At 44.0% G+C, this 19,292-nt stretch overlaps 1 protein-coding gene across 1 annotated transcript in view; it reads left to right on the forward strand.

The window, feature by feature from the left end:
• Window positions 1-19,292, forward strand: part of IGF2BP1 (insulin like growth factor 2 mRNA binding protein 1) — a gene marked incomplete in the record, with an annotated part of 2,071,998 nt that overhangs the window by 649,126 nt on the left and 1,403,580 nt on the right. Inside the window, 1 exon segment of the mRNA XM_044055393.1 lies at window positions 14,993-15,044. Coding sequence (XP_043911328.1) covers window positions 14,993-15,044 — 52 coding nt within the window.

Below are 19,292 nucleotides of genomic sequence, written 5' to 3' on the forward strand. Positions count from 1 at the left end.
TCACACAAAGACATACTCGGAGGCTCTGATCAAAAATTTACCAAAACAGCAGAGGCCACCAAAGCAGACACCCAAACAACTACCACCTCACGACCCAACACATGCAACACATAGACCACACAGTCAGTGTCAAACAGTCACAGCCCTTAAGGCCAAACAAAATGCCAGACACACTTGTCATTGATGATTCCATAGTCAGACACACTGACGTCCTGCTCACCAGACTGAGTAAGGAGAAGGTCACAGTAAGCTGCTTGTCGGGTGCTAGAATCCGCCACATAACGCAAGCACTCAGGTCTCTCAACAGCAGGTACAAGTACGACTCAGTCACTGTCCACGCTGGTGTCAATGACCTGAGACGTACCTCCTTGGACTACATGAAAAGGGACATTGAGGAGCTCTCTGATTATGTAGCCCAGGCAGGTATGACCCTGACCTTGAGCAGTATCCTACCTTCACCTAGAATGATGCCACAATACAGTGATAAAGATGATCAGCTTTAATTGGCTTAAATTCTGGTGTCATTCAAAGGGGATCCAATGTCTGTCTGCCTGGGATGACATGCTGGACAAGCCACGCTGCTTCGCAAGGGACGGCTTGCACCTGTCACCCCTGGGCTTCCGGATATTGGCAAAGGCTCTTGCCACCCCCATAGTGCCTTTTTTAGGCAAGGCTCAAATTCTAAACCTACCACCCTAGAACACCAAAAAGGAAAAAAACTAAGGGGTAATGCTGCTCAATGCCAGAAGTCTCAATCTCAAGATGCACGTGCTCGAGGCCCTTCTCAATATGGAGAACATAGATGTCTGTGCTGTGACAGAAACCTGGTTCAAGGCTCCTGAGAGCACCCCAGCACTAACAGGTTTCACCTCATATCATGCGTTCCGGACAACACCAAGAAAGGAGGGGGGGTGTCCATATTCATAAAGGACACCCACACCTCAAGGTTGGTGGCAACGCACGATGCATCGGAGACCATCCAGGTGCAATTAACCATAGGCAAGACTGCTCTGCAATTTGTAGCATGTTACAGGCCACCCTCTCAAACTCAGGAACCTCACATGGCCTTCCTGAAAACATTGGAGGGGATAAATGCATCTCCAAACACCATTATACTAGGTGACTTCAACTACCCTAATATAGACTGGGAACACTACTCAAGCCCGAACACTCTAACCCAAAGATTCCTGGAGTTCATAAACTCAAATGCCATGGAACAACTAGTCACCATCCCCACAAGAGGAGAAAACATACTTGATCTCATCATCACGAACATGGGATCAAAATGTTCAACACCGGAAGTATACCCCTCACTGGTGAGATCAGATCATAAACTAATCTCGCTGGAGGTCCTCATCCGCCCCACCTGAAACAAAAAGACCACAGTGAAAACTTCTCAAAAGCCGATTTCACACTTCTAAAAACTAGTGTGGTCTCCTTTAAGGCCCCTGAGCCAGTGGTAAACATTACTCAAACCGCTGAATCACTTACAAATGCCTTCTACCAGCACCTACAGGACTGCATGGATCAGGCAATCCCAAACAAAACTAAGACTCTCCGTACCAAAGGCAAGCGTCCAGTCTGGTGGACCCCAGCCATAAACAAGCTCTACAACAAAAGGAGGAAGCTACTACAAGATAGAGCAAAATCCTTGAAAGGTAAGACACCTTTGATCATTATAAGTAAAAAAAACTAAGAGCTCTCATAAAATCATCGAAGGCAAATTTTGAGAGAAAAATCGCCAAGGACTCTAAAGACAATCATAAGGCCTTCTTTAGCTATGTTAGAAACCTAGGAGGAAACTCCCAGATATGCTCAGAATTAGTTCAAAATGATGTAAAAATTACTGAACCTACACACATTGCCAATATACTGGCTGACAGGTTCAGTGCAAACTCTCCCCAAAGGAGAGATCTATTCCAGAGGATTGTAGCCCCAAACATCTCCAACGCCCAGGTGAGAACTGCCCTCACTAAGGCAAAAAACACAGCATCCATGGGACCGGATGGTGTCCCCGGCTGTGTGCTTCATTAACTCAACGAGGAATTAAACCCACAGTTAGGACAGCTGTTTAATCTTAGCCTCACTTCAGGATCATTACCCAAGGAGTGGCGCGGCGACTGTGGTCCCACTTCATAAGGGCGGTGCCTCCACAGACCCTGGAAATTACCGCCCCATTAGCTTGACAAGCCTTATCTGCAAAGCCATGGAGAGGATCATAATGGAACTCATAAATAAAGACCTAGGGAACTTGCAGACTTTGGATCCAACCCAGTTTGGCTTTGTCAAAGGCAGATCCTGCCTCTTAAACTTGGTTATCTTTTTCGAGACAGTCACCAAGGCCATTGATGAGGGAAAGGCAGTCCATACAGCCTACCTCGACCTGGCAAAGGCCTTCGACACAATACCCCACTCGGGTATCATCGAAAAACTCATCAGCTTGAATGTAAACCCATACATCACAAGATGGGTTGCAAACTGGCTAAGTGACAGAACCCACAGGGTCAGAGTTGCTGGAGCCATGTCAGACTCAAAGCCTGTCACAAGTGGTGTCCCACAGGGCTCAGTCCTGGGTCCACTCTTGTTCGGCATCTACTTTTCTGAAGTACAAGCAAACACAGGAGGGTTATGGCTGACAAAGTTTGCAGATGACTGCAAACTGGCGCCGTGATGAAAACACATCTGACAGATATCCTCCAGAAGGGCCTCACAGAAGCGGATAACTGGTGCCAGAGCCATGGCCTGAAGTTAAACGCCAAAAATGCATAGTCATACCCTTCGGGAAAAACAAGGTCACCCCTAGCTACCATATAGGTGGCAATCCACTGAGCACAGAAAAGTCATCAGGGATCTGGGGACCCAAGTTGACAGTAGCCTTCGTTTGACACTCATGTTGCTAAAGTAGTTAGGAAAACCTTCTATATCGCCCACCTGATCATGAAGGGATTCACATCTAGATCAAGGGAGGTCATCGTCCCCCTGTACTCATCACTCATTAGACCTATGATTGAGTACAATGCCCCATTCGGAATGTATCTGACCAGACACCTGCTGCAGTTTGAAAGGCCCCAAAAGTTCCTCACCAAAAGGATAAAGGGTCTCAAAAATATGTCTTATGCTGCCCGACTGAAAGAACTCCAGCTCTATTCAGTCTCATACCGCTTGCTCAGAGGTGACCTGTGCCTGACATATAAGGCCACGTCAAACCCAGATTTGATGAATATGCTTCACCTCAAAAAATCTAGATCCCTCAGAACCACAAGGGCGGAAGACTTAAACTTTGACACGGTTATAAATAGAACGTGCTGGAGGGACAGATTCATCACCCAGAGACTCCCTATGCTGTGGAACAAAATCCCGGTACATGTGAGGCAGAGCACCTCGCTGGCCTTGTTCAAGAGGAATCTTGACCAATGGATGGGAGATCGCAGATATACCCCAGGGATTACTTCAGTGTCACTGCTTGACAGAGGCACAAAAAAATGATAGGCATAGTTTTTATTCAAACTAAAGGGGTGGCGAAAGCCACATAACTATGGGCTAGGCTTGTAAATGCCCTTGGGCAGATAGCCTAGTATGAACCTATGAACCTATATCAGTCATTATTAAATATTTGGAAGGAATGTTGATATTGTGTATATTTTTTACCTTTTTGGAGAAGCAAAGCACACTATCTTGGTCAGCGTACCATGTAGACCCAACAGATTGAATTTAATTTGTTAGTATGAATGTCTGCATTAACATGATACCTTAACCATTATGGCTTGATTCTCCTTTCTTCAGATATTCACAAATATTAATATAGCATTTCTCATAATTGATAAAGCATAATATCTCATCACCTGTAACCCAGAGCCTACATATCAGTGTAGAAGTTGTGCATCTGAATGTCAGCTTCAAAATGATGCATCATTTGTGTGATCACCATGCTCCCTGCAAATATATGGGCATAATAATGAGAAGTATTTTAAATGTATAATTTTCATAATCATACAAGACTAAAACTGTGATATCTGTACATGTGTACAGTGCACAGACTCCGATGTTCGTGTTTCACTGTTGCAGTCATTACAGTTGGGTTATCCTGCTGGCAGGCTACCTGCAGTCGGCCTGAATTCCAAAGTCTAGGTCCGGCGGTTGCTGTCGCCTCCTTCCTGATGTCAGTTTGCCAGGGGTATAAAATATGCAGCCAACGCAATTTTCTTCAGTCTTTCTTGCCGCGCTGCCTGAAGCAAAAGCAGTTCACAAGTGCTGGTCGGCCAACTCCTGAGATTTTCGTGTTCGAATTTCAGATCCAAAGTCTTCATTAAAAGCCAAGTACCCCGTTGGGGAAACTTTTTTCTTGCTCCAGACCAATGTCAGAAAAAGTTAATAATTGTATTTCATGTGGTAAGCAAATACCTCATAAGGACTTCCATTCTTACTGTATTCCTTGCCTAGGCCCTGATCACGATGTTGCTAATTGTCGGTTTTGTGCTAGATTTAACCAACGCACTATTAAGCGTCTGTACGATTTTGCATTTCACTATTTTGGCAGAAGATTTAATTGCACAATGTCGTCTGAGAGCCATCCGACTACCACAATTCAAAAGAAACGCAAAGAAAGACAGGCATCTGAGGTCCAGAACTGACGACAAGGCTTCTTCTAAGCCAGTCGCCGGTTCTCAGTGAGGTGCTTTCGCAGCCCCTGACACCTGCTACTTAAGAGCCGCAGGCCGCTTCCGTCTCCCAAGTGGAGCCGACTAGGCCGCTGGAAACTCAAGGTATTGGAACCTTGGAAACTATTCCCTCAGATGGCTCTGGAGCCGCTGAGCATGCATCTGCTTCTGAGGGTGTTTTCAGGCCTACATAGTTATATGTTAAAACGACTTCAGCTTCAAAGGCAAAGACTAAAGCACCTCTAAAGACAAACAAGTTCAACAGAACTATGGACAGGCCTCCATGCCTAAAAAAAAGATGCTCAAAATGGCCGAAGACCTAATTACTTTGATCAGGGGTTCCCATCCCCCTCCTAAGAGGCCTAGGCAAGAGACAGAATATGAATCTTCAGATCAGGTTTCCATTTCTTCTGATTCCTCTTCTGAGCAGGAATACTCTCTTCCTCCCTGTGAGGATTCTGTTACTGAAGAATCTATCCCTTCAGCCTCTCCTCCTGAGGATTAGTCTTTTGGAGAAACTCTGCATACCATGAGGGAGCATTTCCACTGGGAGAGCCAAGATTATTCAGAATCTAAGAAAAGGATCAGAGACTTTTTTACTACCTCAGCACAGGCCCCTTGCTAATTTCACCTGTGTTGGACATTGTAGATGTATTCTCAGAGTCCAGTCTGACTCCTGACTCTACCTCCAGCTCCTGTTAAGCCAGACAGATACTACAGGATTCCTAATTCACATAAATGTTTTAAGAACCCTACTGCTGACCCAGAAACTATTTCTCGGGGTCCCAAAGGGGTCAAGGCTTCCACTGCAAAAAACCCTACCCCTTCTGACAGGGATTCTAGGGCACTGGACAGATGGGGAAAAAAAATTACACTTCTGCTACCTTGGCTATAAGGGCTTTAAATTGTCAGTTTCATATGCTTAAATATCAGAAATATGTTATGTCACTGCTTAAAAAGAAAATGTTGATAAATTCTGAATGTGCAGAAAACAAAGAAATGCAGGATTTATTGCATTCAGCTGAACAAGTGGGAAAGCATACTTTACAATGTGGTTTTGATTCTCTGGAGGCCTCCTGCAGGGCCACTGTTACGGGTTCTGTCATTAGGAGGCATGCTTGGTTAAAGGAACAAGATCTGCCTGATCATGTTAAAGCAAAATTATTAAATGCTCCATTACAGCATGATACCTTGTTTGGTGTTAAAGCAGAAGAGGTATTGAAGAAAATGGAGGACTAAGCTAAATCTATGCAAACAGTCAAGGATTTATTACAGGTACAGCCTCCAAGATTTAGCAGGCACTGGCCTACAAAGAATTGGTCCTTTCCAGTGTCAGACAGGCCACACAGAGGCATATACAGATGCCCTAGAGGCAGATCCCAGCCCCAAGGCTCATACAGGTCTAAACCATGGGGTACTTCTGCCTCCAAAAGCGGAGAAGACAAATCACAGCCATACAGGAAACAGTCCCAATGACTTCCCCCTACCTGCGCCAAGCACTTACCTTCTGGCAGCACCTTTAGGGGGAAAACTAGCACTTTTTTCTCAAAATTGGCACGTAATAACCCAGGACAAATGGGTCTTGGATATAGTGTCACAAGGCTACAGGTTTCACGTTCACACCCTGCCAAGGGCAAACGGTTTGCCAGACCTGCCAAAAAATCAGTGGGCAGAGGCACAAAAGCAAGTGTCATCCCTCATGGACATGAGGGCCATTCAGCAAGTACCACAGCAAGAGCAGGTTCAAGGATTTTACTCAAGACTGTTCATGGTGCCCAGAAAGGACAAAGCCTGGAGACCAATACTGGACCTATCTATTCTAAACACTTACCTGGATATTCCAAGATTCAAAATGGTGACTCTGCAGCAGCTTCTGCCCATGCTGGGCAAGAAGGCTTGGCTTGTGACTTTAGACCTAAGAGGCATACCTGCATGTCCCGATCAATCATGCAGAAGATACCTCAGATTCATAGCTGGCTCAATGCACTACCGATTCTCTGCACTGCCCTTTGGCTTATCTACTGCGCCCAGGGTCTTCACAAAATGCCTGGCTCCAGTAATTGCATTTTGCAGACAGAGGAATACAAATATATCCTTACTTAGACGACTGCCTTATTCAAGCAGAGAACAAGGACATTCTACTACAGCATCTGGCGTTTGTAAAAAGATTATTAACATGCCTAGGGTACACAGACGAAAAGAAATAAAAACTAGTACCCTCTCAAGAGATATTCCTGGGTGCAAGCTTACATACAATTGCCCAGATGGCTTATCTCATGCCAGACAAAGGCAAATGATTACTTATTTCAAAATGTTGGCAACAAAGACCCAGTTATCTGCAAGAAAAATTCTGCAGGCTTTGGGCTTAATGGCATCCTGCATTCTGCTAATTCCATATGAAAGACTGCATATGAGGAAACTTCAATGGTATCTAAAAAGTATTTGGACTCAACATTGCCACAGCCTGGAAACAGTAATTACCCTCATTCCCTGCCTGCAACAGGAGATTGGATGGTGGGCAAAGGCCTGTCACCACAACAAGGGGCAGCCATTCGCTTTACCCACAGCCAGGCAGATATTAACAGATGCATCAGATTATGCCTGGTGGGCCCACAAGTCAGGAAGATGTATTCAGGGCACATGGTCCGCAAGCCAAATGCATCTACATATCAACCAAAAAGAGATGCTAGCTGTTCAGAATGCCCTTATAGCCTTCAAGGATCTACTTCATCCGCGACAACTGCTGATAGACTGACAATACTACAGTCATGTGGAACATAAGCAGGGAGGCACTCATTCCTACCCCCTATGCAGACTAGCCATGACTTTGTGGGACACAGCATTGACTTACCAAGTACATCTACAGGCACAATTCCTGCCAGGAAGGATAAATACTGTGGCAGACTAAATAAGCAGAAACCTCATGGATCCCTACGAGTGGAAATTGGATCCACAAGTCTTCAGCATGGTAACAAGGAATTGGGGATGCCCGGACATAGATCTATTTGCTTCCCGTCACAACTGCCAACTACAGAGATTCTGCTCAAGGACTTATCACAAGCAAGCATGGACAGTGGATGTTATTTTGGAGGCCAGGAGGCCTAGTACCAGAAAATCTTATGCTGAAAAATGGAAGAGATTCTGTGCTTGGAACCAGGCACAAGGGATTGGCACGACTGTACCAAATATTCCTCAGATTTTGCAATATTTAACTGAGATGCTGGACAAAGGCCTATCCTTTTCATCAATTAAGATTCATGCCTCTGCCATTTCAGCTCATTACAATAGAGCCACCTATTTTTTCTCATCCTTTATTAAGGCAGTACTTCAGAGGAGCTAGAAACTTAAGGCCTCCAAGGAGATCAGATACCTGCATGGGACCTCAATTATGTCTTGGAAAAACTCACCCTGCCTCCTTTTGAGCCAGCCGCTACAGCTGATGTAACATTTTTATCATGGAAAACAGCTCTGCTCCTAGCAATAACCTCTGCAAGACGTGTCTCAGAGCTACAGGCACTCATGGCTGTGGAACCTTTCATCATTTTCCATCCAGGTAGGGTTTCTCTGAGGACAAACCCGACATTTATGCCTAAGTTAGTGTCCAGTGTGGCCCTTAACCAAACTATTAATTTGCCCGTCTTTTACCCAAACCCACAGAATAAGGGTGAGAGAGACTTCTGCATTCTTTGGACATACACAGACAGCTGCGCTTCTGCTTGGACAGAACCAAAGCTTTCAAAAAGACTGAGGAATTACTAGTGGCATATGCTGCAGGATCACAAGGAAAGGCCATCTCAAAGCAGACTATTTCAAAGTGGATGGGCCACTGCATTCGTTTCTGCTATTCACAACTTGGAAAATCAGTGCCTAAGGGCATTAGGCCACATTCAACCAGAGCAGCAGCCTTCCTCAGAGGAGTACCAACCAAAGACATTTTAGAGGCTGCAACCTGGAGTTCAATGCACACTTTTAGAAAGCATTGTCACTTACCACTCTACTCTAAATCCAGGGCAGGCTTTGCCACTGCAATTCTGCAGGGCCTCATAGCCGCTCCTAATCCTATTTAGCTCCAGCCTCAGCTTTGGGATTCAACCCAATTGTAATGACTGCAACAGTGAAACACGATGAACATAGTGCAGTTGTGTACTTAACATAAATGTAGATGTTAGAGTGTATTCACTGTTGCTGTCCAGGTTACCCTTCCACCATCCCCCTTGTATTTGCCTGAACTTACCTGTACTTCTCTATTCTATGCAACCTATGTGGTGTATTTGCTTGTAGATGAAGGAAAAATGTACCTTGGTGCATGCATGCTTTATTGACATATTTTTGGCCTACCCATTTGGGGGCACCTGACATCTGGGACAAGAAAAACTGAAGAAAATGGCGTCAGCTGCATCTTTTTTACCCCTGGTGCACTAACGTCAGGGAGGAGGCGACAGCAACCGAAGCCAGACCTAGACTTTGGAATTCAGGACGACTGCGGGTAGCCTGCCAGCAGGATAACCCAATTGTAATGACTGCAACAGTGAATACACTCTAACATCTGCATTTATGGTAAGTACACAACTGTACTTTCTCAACACCTTCCTGATGGTACCAAAATTCAAGATGCTTACCCTGCAACAGATTCTCCCTATGTTAGCCAAGGATGCCTGGTTAGTCACCCTAGACTTAAAAGAAATCTATCTGCACATCCCCATAAGGGAGTCATGCAGGAAATATCTACGTTTCAGGGCAGGGTCTATGCATTATTAGATGTCCTTCGTGTTTCACTGTTGCAGTCATCACATTTTGGTTATCTGCCTGCAGGTAGCCCTCAGCCGGCCTGAATACCAGAGTCTTTGGTTTTCTGTATTGGATGCTGTCGCATCTTCTTTAACGTCGGGTTGTCAGGGGTATAAAACATGCAGCAGACATTATCAGTTTTTCTTGCTGTGCGGTGCCCGAAGCAGAAGCAGTTCTCGAGTGCCAGTCGGCAGACTCCTGAAATCTTCGTTTTCGAGTTTCAGACCCAAAGTCTTCAAAAAAGCTAAGTACCTGTTGGGGATCCTTTTTCTTGGTCTAACCAATGTCAGTAAAAGTTAATTGTTTTACCTGTGAAAAGCAAATGCCTCAGATTTTCATTCTTACTGCATCCCCTGTTTAGGCCCAGACCACGACGTCCTTCATTGTCTGTTTTGTGTCTTGTTCAGCGCCCAAACTATTCGTAGTCTATTTTTGCAGCTAATTACATTCGTACTCATTCTGTCTACTCCAAAATGGCTTCGCCAAGCCATCTGAGTACTGATCTTCCTATAAAACGTAAGGATAAAGACGGACCGCATTGGTCCAAAACTGCCGATGATGTTTCCGTTAAGCTAGTTGCCAGTCTGCCTGTACTCAGTGAGGCACTTTTGCTGCCCCTTATACTACTGATTTGCAGGCCTCTACTGAGACTCATTTGGAGTCTGGTATGCCGCGAGATGCTTTTTCGACTATGGAACCTGCAGATGTCTCTACCTTGGATGGGTCCGGAGCCGCTGTGCAGGCACCGGCTTCTGAGGGTTTATTCAAGCCTTGATACATATTAAACTGACACCATCATTTTCATCCAGGCCAAAAACTCACACTACGCCTAGAAAACAGACCACCAAAACCACAGGTCCATATGCTTCAACAAATCCTTTGAATGGCTGAAGACCTTATTACAATAATTAGGGGAAGCCAACCTTCCCCCTCTAAGAGACCTAGAACTGATTTTCTTTCTGATTCTTCTGTTCAGGAATCTGATATTTCTGCTCCTTCTGATTACTAGGATTTGCCCTTCTCTACTTAAGAGGATTCTGATGCAGAGGATTCCATTCCCTCTGCTTCCCCTACAGAAGATTTTTCTTTTGGGGAAATCTTGCATACTCTTAAGGGAGCATTTCCACTGGGAATGCCACGACTATTCAGAGTCCAAAAAGAGACTTTGGAAATTCTTACTCCTACCTCAACACAGGCCTTTAGCTATCCCTCCTGTTTGGACATTGATGCTTTCTTGGAATCTTGCCTTACCCCGGACACTTTGCCTCCAACTCCCAGAAAACCTGACTGGTACTACAGAGTGCCTGACTCTCAAGTTCCTCTTCAAGAATCCTTCCGCGGATCCAGAGACCATTTCCCAAGGACCAAAAGGCATTAAGGCTACTGCTGCCAACAATCCTACCCCTTCTGATAGAGATTCTAGAGCCTTGGACAGATGGGATAAGAAGGTATACACTTCTGCAACTTTGGCCACTAGGGTTTTAAATTGCCAGTTTCAAAGTATCAGCAGCATATTATGGGAGTACTTGGAAAATTATGTTAATTCTTGACTGCGCTGAACACGAAGAATTGCAAGATTTAATGCATTCTGCAGTTGGTAAACATACTTTGCAGTGTGGTTTTGACGCGTTAGAAGCATCTTGCAAGGCTGCTGTCACTGGATCTTTACTTAGAAGACATGCTTGGCTTAAGGAGCAATCTTTGCCAGATCAGGTTAAAGCTAAATTGCTGGATGCTCCCTTAAACCAAGACCGCCTTTTTGGCAACAAAGCAGACGAAGTCCTCAAAAGGATGGAGGAAAAAGCTAAATCTATGCAAACTGTTAAAGATTTCCTACAAGTACAGCCTCCCAGATTCAGTAGGCATTGGCCTTCAAAGAACTGGTCCTTTCCAGTCCCTTCCAGGCCTTCTCGGTCCAAACCCAGGAACAGCAGACCACCTAGGCTCCAGTCTTAGACTGCGCACAGATATAAGCAGTGGGGGGGCTCCCACTTCCAAAGCAGAGAGTAGTAAGCCACCCCCCTATGGAAAAATGACACAATGACTTAACCTGAAACCTTCCAAGCCCTGCTCTACTACCTGCTTCCTTGCGAGGAAAGCTCGCCCTGCATGCAAAAAACTGGGAACCCGTTACCCAGGACAAATGTGTTTTAAACCTAGGCCCTGACCACGACGTACCTTGCTGCTGGTTTTGTGCCTTATTTAATCAACACACTACTCGTTGTAGGTATAAATATTTCGGTTCTCTGTTAAATTATCCAGAAATGTCCTCTGTTAGCCATCCGACTACCGGGATTCTGAAAAAATGCAAAGATAAAGACAGAGAGAGGCCGCCAAGGTCCAAAACTGCCAACACTTCTAAGCCAGTCTCCAGTTTGCAGATACTCAAGCACTTTAGCAGCCCCTGATACCTGCTGCTTCTGATTCGCAGGCTTCTACTGAGACCCATTCGGATTCCGGTATGCCACGAAATATTTCAACTATGGAACCTGCAAATGTCTCTACCTTGGATGGGTCCAGAGCCGCTGTGCAGGCACTGGCTTCTGAGGGTGTATTCAGGCCTACAGACTTGCATATTAAATTGACACCTCCTTCATTGCTAAGGCCTAAATCTCGATCCATGTGTAAAAAAACGACGCCCAGGCCACATACTCAGGCCTCTATGCCTAAAAAAACAAATGATAAAAATGGCTGAAGATCTAAATAACTAATCAGGGGTAGCCACCCCCCCCCCTTCTAAGATGCCCAGGACTGAAATTGATTATGAATTTTCTGATCAGGATTCTGTTTCTGATTCTTCTGATGATCTGGATTTGCCATTATCTACTTATAAAGATTCTGCTGCAGAGAACTCTATTCCCTCTGCTTCCCCTCCTGAGGATTTTTCTTTTGGGGAAATCTTACATACTCTTAGGGTGCATTTCCACTGGGAAAGCCAGGTTTTTTCAGATTCATAAGAGGCTTAGGGATTCCTTCTCCTACCTCAGCATAGGCCTTTAGCTATTCTTTCTGTATTAGACATTGTTGATGCTTTTTCAGAATCTAGTTTGGCACCTGATTCCCTACCTCCTGCTCCCAGAAAACCTGACAGATACTGCAGGGTCCCAGAGTCCCACAAGTTCCCTTTTAAAAATCCTATTGCGGATCCAGAGACTATTTCACAGGGGCCCAAGGGCATTGTCTTCTACTGCTAAAAATCTACATTTATGGTAAGTGTACACAACTGCACTTAACCATTTGTTCCTGTCCTCTGCATCTTGCTCTCACACCAACCACCTGCATGTCCTCTCACCACATCCATAAACCTTATCTTAGGCCTTCGTCTTTTCCTGTTACCTGGTAGCTTCATCCTTGGCATCTTTTTCCCAATATACTCAGCATCCCTCCTCGGCACACGAGATGTACATTAATATGCATGAAAGTATTCAAGTCTTCACATCATCTCCTTAAACACCATAGCGCGCACACTACGCTCTGATCTACAGTTCCTTTCAAATAAGTTGTTTCAATCAAGCAGGCTGTACTCTTTCCCACTGTATTTGTTTTATATGTAGTCACTGACATTGAAAACAGGACTCGTACTCAGAAATGTGAATTGATGCTGATAATCAAGAAAAACAAAACTGGCTTTATCTGCATAGGTTCTGTACTTCAGAAACCCAAAAAAGATGACATCCCAGTCCTAATAAACTCATCAAGAAAAATGCCCAGCTCTAAAAGGAATACTACAACTCTATACCACTAATCAAACCCTACGATCCAACAAACCAGCTTTTCTATCCATCAAATTCAAACCGTGCAGGAGACTGACTGCACTGTAACCAGGCAGCAAGCTATGGAACAAAGTCCCCCTCAAAATAAGACCGGTATATACTGCATATCTTGAAGATATTACTAAAGAAACCTGCTAAATAACTGGTTGTGCTCATGCACTACCCCAAGCTAACCTCACCCCTTTACTCAACTTAAACACCACCTTCAAAGTTGCACTTCACTTACCCCTCCAGTACCCTAATCTTAGACCTGTAACTTGATATCTCTATCACCAAGAAATCTCGCTGCATATTCATATTCTCCCACAACTGCCATGTAGACTGTTCTACAGACTGCCCCTCTACATATTCTCTCCTAAAAAAAACTTCCATTTCCCAGATAACTTCCACTACCTCTTTTCTTTAATGTAGGTCTGTACAAGCTCTCTTCCTCGAAGTGCCCAGTGTTTCCTAGAAATACTTCTCTTAAATTCTACCTCCTGCTAAATCCCTTGCTGCCTTTGCTACCCCTTCTCTGTACCACTGAGTACTTTACATAATACATCCACTGCCTGTCTGTGTAATTTCTCTGTAATCAGATACCTCATGAAAAATGTATTTTAAATTCATAGGCTACTATACTTTACATAATGTGTTCTAGATGTAGTCATACAATATTATTTTTATGTAATCCCAGTGTATTTTATAAAATGTCTGTCTTTAAATGCACTTGCCTAATATGTGGAGCTTTTATCCCTGGGATAAACTACAGTGGAAACTTCCCAGTAAACAAAAACAAAGTTTGGAACACAGATGGTTTCATGTATTTTCAGGATATAAAATTAAATAGGATATGAATGGGAATATGTACATATGCATCTTTGTGGTGCAGGGCAGCAAAACTTGATGAAATGTTGCAAATTTCAGTCATTGTGAAATTTGCAAGCATTAAAGATGAGGTGTTGAAGACTGATGCGTCCAGAATTGACTTCAAAGTGCTCTCCTTTCTCAAAGCCAAGAAAAACAGTTAAATAAAACATCCAGTTTCTGCTGGCAGATGGGAACTGCTTCTGCAGTTCCTGATGTATCAGCTTTTTAAGAATAGGAAAACTTAGGTGCTCTTAGTTTTGGGGCAGTAGAATACTTGAATGGATTTGAGGAAATTCCCAAGTTACTCTGTAACCTCTATGATGCTGAGGACCATTAGTTTGAAGGTCTGTTGCCATACAGTAGGAGATAAGATAGCTTTATTGAGAGAGGGGGCAACGCCAGTGTGAAAGTGGGTGGAGGGGAGAGGAGGTAGATATTCAAAAACTGGTAGATTTCCACTGGGAAAAGAACTTTTTAGTTATCTATAAAGTCAGAGGCTCTGATTTTTTTTCCCCACTTATTTTTTTTTTTTTTTTGCATTTTTCCCTTTCTATGTTTTCCAGAAAAGGGGACCAGCCATAGGATGATTCTTCTGGTGCGTTGGTGTAGGAGAGCAATTCCTGCACGGTTTTGCCTCTCTCCTTTAGTCTGACATATTGTCCTTGGAAGGGGTAAAGGCTTTGGTATGCTGGCTGGACGTTTAACTATACTTGGCAGGGTATTTTAAAATGTTAAGAATGCTGCAGCAATGAGAAGTAGATCGTGAACTGTATATGGTAAGATCTTGCAATACAAAATAAGTGCAGTTGTGTTTCTGGGTCTTGCCTGAAAAGGTCTGTTAAATACAGCCACCTATATAGCTAAGAAACTTGGTGATACCCTGTCTTCCCAACTGTGCGACTAACCACGTTTCTCTTTTTACAGGTGTTAGATGGTGTATTAGCTCAGTATGGCGTTGTGGAGGCCTGTGAACAAGGTAGGTTATAACCATGAGTTGGTGTTCAAAATGCAAGTTTTTTTCAATGTCTCAACTCATTCGCTCCAATGGAGCTTAGGAAGTTTGCACTGTAACTTTCAATGGGTGGAGGCCAAGCCTTTTGACAGTGTCAAGTTATGTCCTTTGATTTCAAGCTAATGCTGATATCTCTGGAACCATAGGGGTTATGAAATAAGTATAAATGGATCTCTGATGAAGGTTTTAACAAAAACGTACTGTATAAAGAGCGTTCTGTTTATTTTTTTGGCTGAATAAAGTTGGATTTATTGTTATCAGTGGCTGAGTTTGTCTTCTGGGTGCCTTGGAATATTTGAAGTATTTTTTGGTGCCTTTGGCGTTTTGTTTCTTGTGTTTTTAGAAGCATAAATGGCAAACTCCTCAGTGCAAACTATTTTTATAGTGGTAGTGTTCTTTAGGTTCTAGGTCTTAAACCAAATTTTATAAGCCACAGTAAGCACAGTAACTGTTAAATCTGTAAAATTTTCGAAGCCATTTTACAGTATCTCAGCAACCACTCAACCATTTTATTCATCTAGCTGAGTGCTTTCATATGAGGTTAAGGAATTTTGTCTGAGATATTTAGAAAAATGTGAAAATTATAGCTATGCAAGTTAATTTCATAAAAAAAACACGTTGGTATCTATTTACCTGCACTAGATAGAAGTCAAATATTAATGCAGTTGATTTTGCCACTGTGTAAGCTTTAAGATGAAATCTTTTAAAACTTGTACATAGCATGGTTTTGGAATTACTGATGTAAATATGAAGAAACCATATTTGCCACCTAGAGGCATCAGTAGAAGTCAACTGCAGATGCACCTGCAGGCATCACTTGGCTGCAATGAGTTAAGCATGTTAAAGGTACATGTGACAACTTTGTTTTGGGAGTGTGAAACAAAGTTTTGTGCCGATTCTGAAGAAAGCTTGGTGTTCCCCCATCACTTCGTGCCTTTAATTAAAAAAATGCCTTTCTTAATTTTGTAGTTCTCATGGTATAGCTTTGAGTCTTTCTTATTGAAAACTAATGTCCTTCTGTTCACATTGTTGCAGTATTCTCACTTGTGGGATCCTCCATTTCAGGAGACCTGAACATCCAGCTCCTATCCCAAAGCTTTTAAGCCTGGTTGCTGTCAGGTGTGTAGGATGTCACATGCAGGGACATAAAGCATGGGCCATAAATGTGACATCCACATGCACAGACCTCAAAACTTGTCTGCCGCGGTCAAACATCAGCTTGCTCATTTAGCTCTGCACTTCGAAACACTATACAGATAAATACCCCATTGGCAATCTTTATTTTCATTTAGGCTTGGGTTGCTGTTGCTCTTTTATAGCCTATGTCATCTAGGAAGGGAAAAAGGGAAAAATGCAAGTGCGGTCAGCAAATTCCACAGAAGGATTCCCATGAGCTTTGTCTTTTCTGCTTAGGTCAATCCCACGACCATACAACCTGTAATATTTGTCAGTCGTTTGTCCCTAAATCCCTTTGCAGATGTCTAGCAGCCCTTAAATTGTTTGTGGAAAATAGTGACTTAAGTGTTTGGCCCTGGGTATGTAAACTGAACTGGCCGTCGAAGTGGAGCCACCTAAAAAGGGCAAGATTTCAAGGCCTTCTATTGCTATGCCTCCGACATAGGACATTCTGCCAGCTACTACTGGTCTAGGGGCTGAGGGATGTTGAGCAGAACTGGCAACTTCAAAAGTACCTTGTTGGAATCCTCCATAGAATCTCCAGTTGACACGTCTGTAGAAGTTACTGCAGTGTCTGCCTCTGCCGATGTCTAGGGAACTGGGCTTGACTGGACAGCCTCCTACAGTTTCAGATCAGGGCTCCTCTGCCACAGGCCTGACACCTGATTCTATGCCTTCTCTTTCACACACAATTTAAAAGGCAACCCCTCTGAAGACAAGGCAGGAAACTAAACATCTGTCTACTACTACAGAAGATCAGCCAGATTGGCAAACCTTTTTGCCAGTCCTTGATTCAGGCCTTTATGGCCCTCAGGCCTGCTGCCTCTCGTGCATCAGCCCTGTGTACCCTTAGCCCTAGGCCAGCCTTTGCTGCTTCCATCCCCCTGGCTTACACTCAGGAGGAAGTTTCCTCTTCCTTCTCAGATGAATCACTCACATAGACCTTTCAGTTGGCATCTCCCCCTGGAGTACTGTTCTGCAGACGAGGACTCCCTGGAAAGAGACCCCCCACCTGAAGATATCACATTTGGGAATACTATCTCCAAGATGAGGGAGTACTTCAAGTGGGATGCCACTCAAATGACTGACATGCAAAAGAGATTATTTCAACTCTTACAGATGGAGTCTCCCTAAAAGGCCAGATAGGTTCTACAAAGTCCCTGATGGCCACAAGTACCTCATTAAGCTGCCTATGGCAGACCCAGCTGTTATTGCAGTGGCTCCAGATGAGCAATCCAGGCAGATTCCCTCCTTCCATCTGCCGACAAAGGCAGCATATGGAGAGACAGGTGAAAAAGATTTATACGTAATCTAACCTGGCATTTGGGGCCATTAATTACCAGACGCACATGGTTAAATATGCCTTGGACCTGGTCTCTCGGGCAACTTCATTTCTCTGTTTCTTGCCTAATTCCCCTACCAAACCCTAGGTTACCTCTAAGCTCTCCTTAGCAGCACAAGTTGCCAAACATTCTATAAAATGCAGCTATGATGCTGCTGAGGCTTCAGACAGATCAGATGCCTCAGTCTCTGTACTGCGCAGATACTCCTGGCTTAGACTACAACCCTTCCCTGATTTCAAAAATAAGATCTTAGATGCTTCCCTGGACAGTAAATTCCTCTTTGGCAAGCGGTCTGCAGAACTATTCAAAAGCTCGCAGGAAAAAAAGCAAGGAACTTCAGGACCTCAAACATTTAGTGGTCTCACCGGTTCCAAAATACTATAGGAACTACCCTGCTTAAAGCCACCTTAGTTAGGACAGCAACTGCTCCTGTCTCTTACTACTCAAAACGCAGGAAAGGGTCTAGAGAACTTCATCCCTACGACTGCCTTTTCCCAGTCCACCCCCAGGCAACCCTTTCCAGACAGACCAAATGCATGACTACCCAAACCACCTTTCCCCTCTCTACCTGCCTCTCACAGTCTTCCTCTTTGGCAACATGTTACTTAAGACTGCTGGGTCTTGTCAGTAGTGGAAAAGGGTACTTCATGACCTGGTGGGAAAAACCTGTTCTAAAAGGCATACCCCTTCCTCCAAAAAAACAGCTTCACCTGATACTCTAGATCATCCGATATTTACTATTACAGGACACAATAGAAAGGGTTCCCACAGACCAAGAGGGTAAAGGGTTTTACTCCAGGCTCTTCCTGGTTCCAAAAAAGGAGTGCCCTTGGAGGCCTATACTGGACCTGTCCCTGTTAAATCCCTTTCCTGCAGGTACCTTCCTTCCACAAGCTATCCCTTCAAATCCTTGTGTCACTACTGATGCCCAGTACTTTCATGGCCACTTTGGGCCTGAAGGAGACATACCTCCATATCCACATTCACACAGACTACAGGAGGTTTCTACACTTAGCCCTTTGGTTTTATCTACAGCACCAAGGGTCTTCACACAATGTCTTGCCTCAGCTACTGCCTACTGCCATACAAAAGCCATACAAATTTACCCTTATCTGGACGACCTCATCCAAACAGAAGAGGCAAGTATTCTCAGAACACATTTATATCAGTTCACTATATCCCTCCTTCAAAGTCAGGGGTTTACTCGCAACCTAACAAAATCTTACATTACTCCCTCCCAACACCAAATCTTCTTGGGCTGCAGAATACAGACAGACTTGATGAAGGCCTTCCTTCTACTAGACAAAAATATCTTCCCTAGACATCTTCCAAGAGCTACTTTCCATCAACCGCATCTCTGCCAGTTAATTCCTTTGTCTTCTAGGCTTCATGGCATCTATTCTTACTGTGTTACCCCTTGCCAGGTTGCACATGAAGTTCCAGTGGTATTTGAAAAATGCCAGACTGCTTTGGAGGGTCTTTGGTACAAATGATTGACAAATCGGGCAAGAGGTATGGCAGTGTTCTCAGCCTAGGCAGAAAACGCAATGGTCGTGCCTATCCTTATGTGGACTCTGATACCTACATTGGCATTTACCCTTCTTAGCGGACATCGGCTAACGTTTGGGTACACAAACCAAACTCAAGCAAGAATTAAACAAAATCCCCAATGGGGTACTTAGCTTTAGATGTC

This window comes from Protopterus annectens, chromosome 13.part0 (assembly GCF_019279795.1).
Source record: "Protopterus annectens isolate FY-2018-M chromosome 13.part0, PAN1.0, whole genome shotgun sequence".
Classification (NCBI taxonomy): Eukaryota; Metazoa; Chordata; order Ceratodontiformes; family Protopteridae; genus Protopterus; species Protopterus annectens.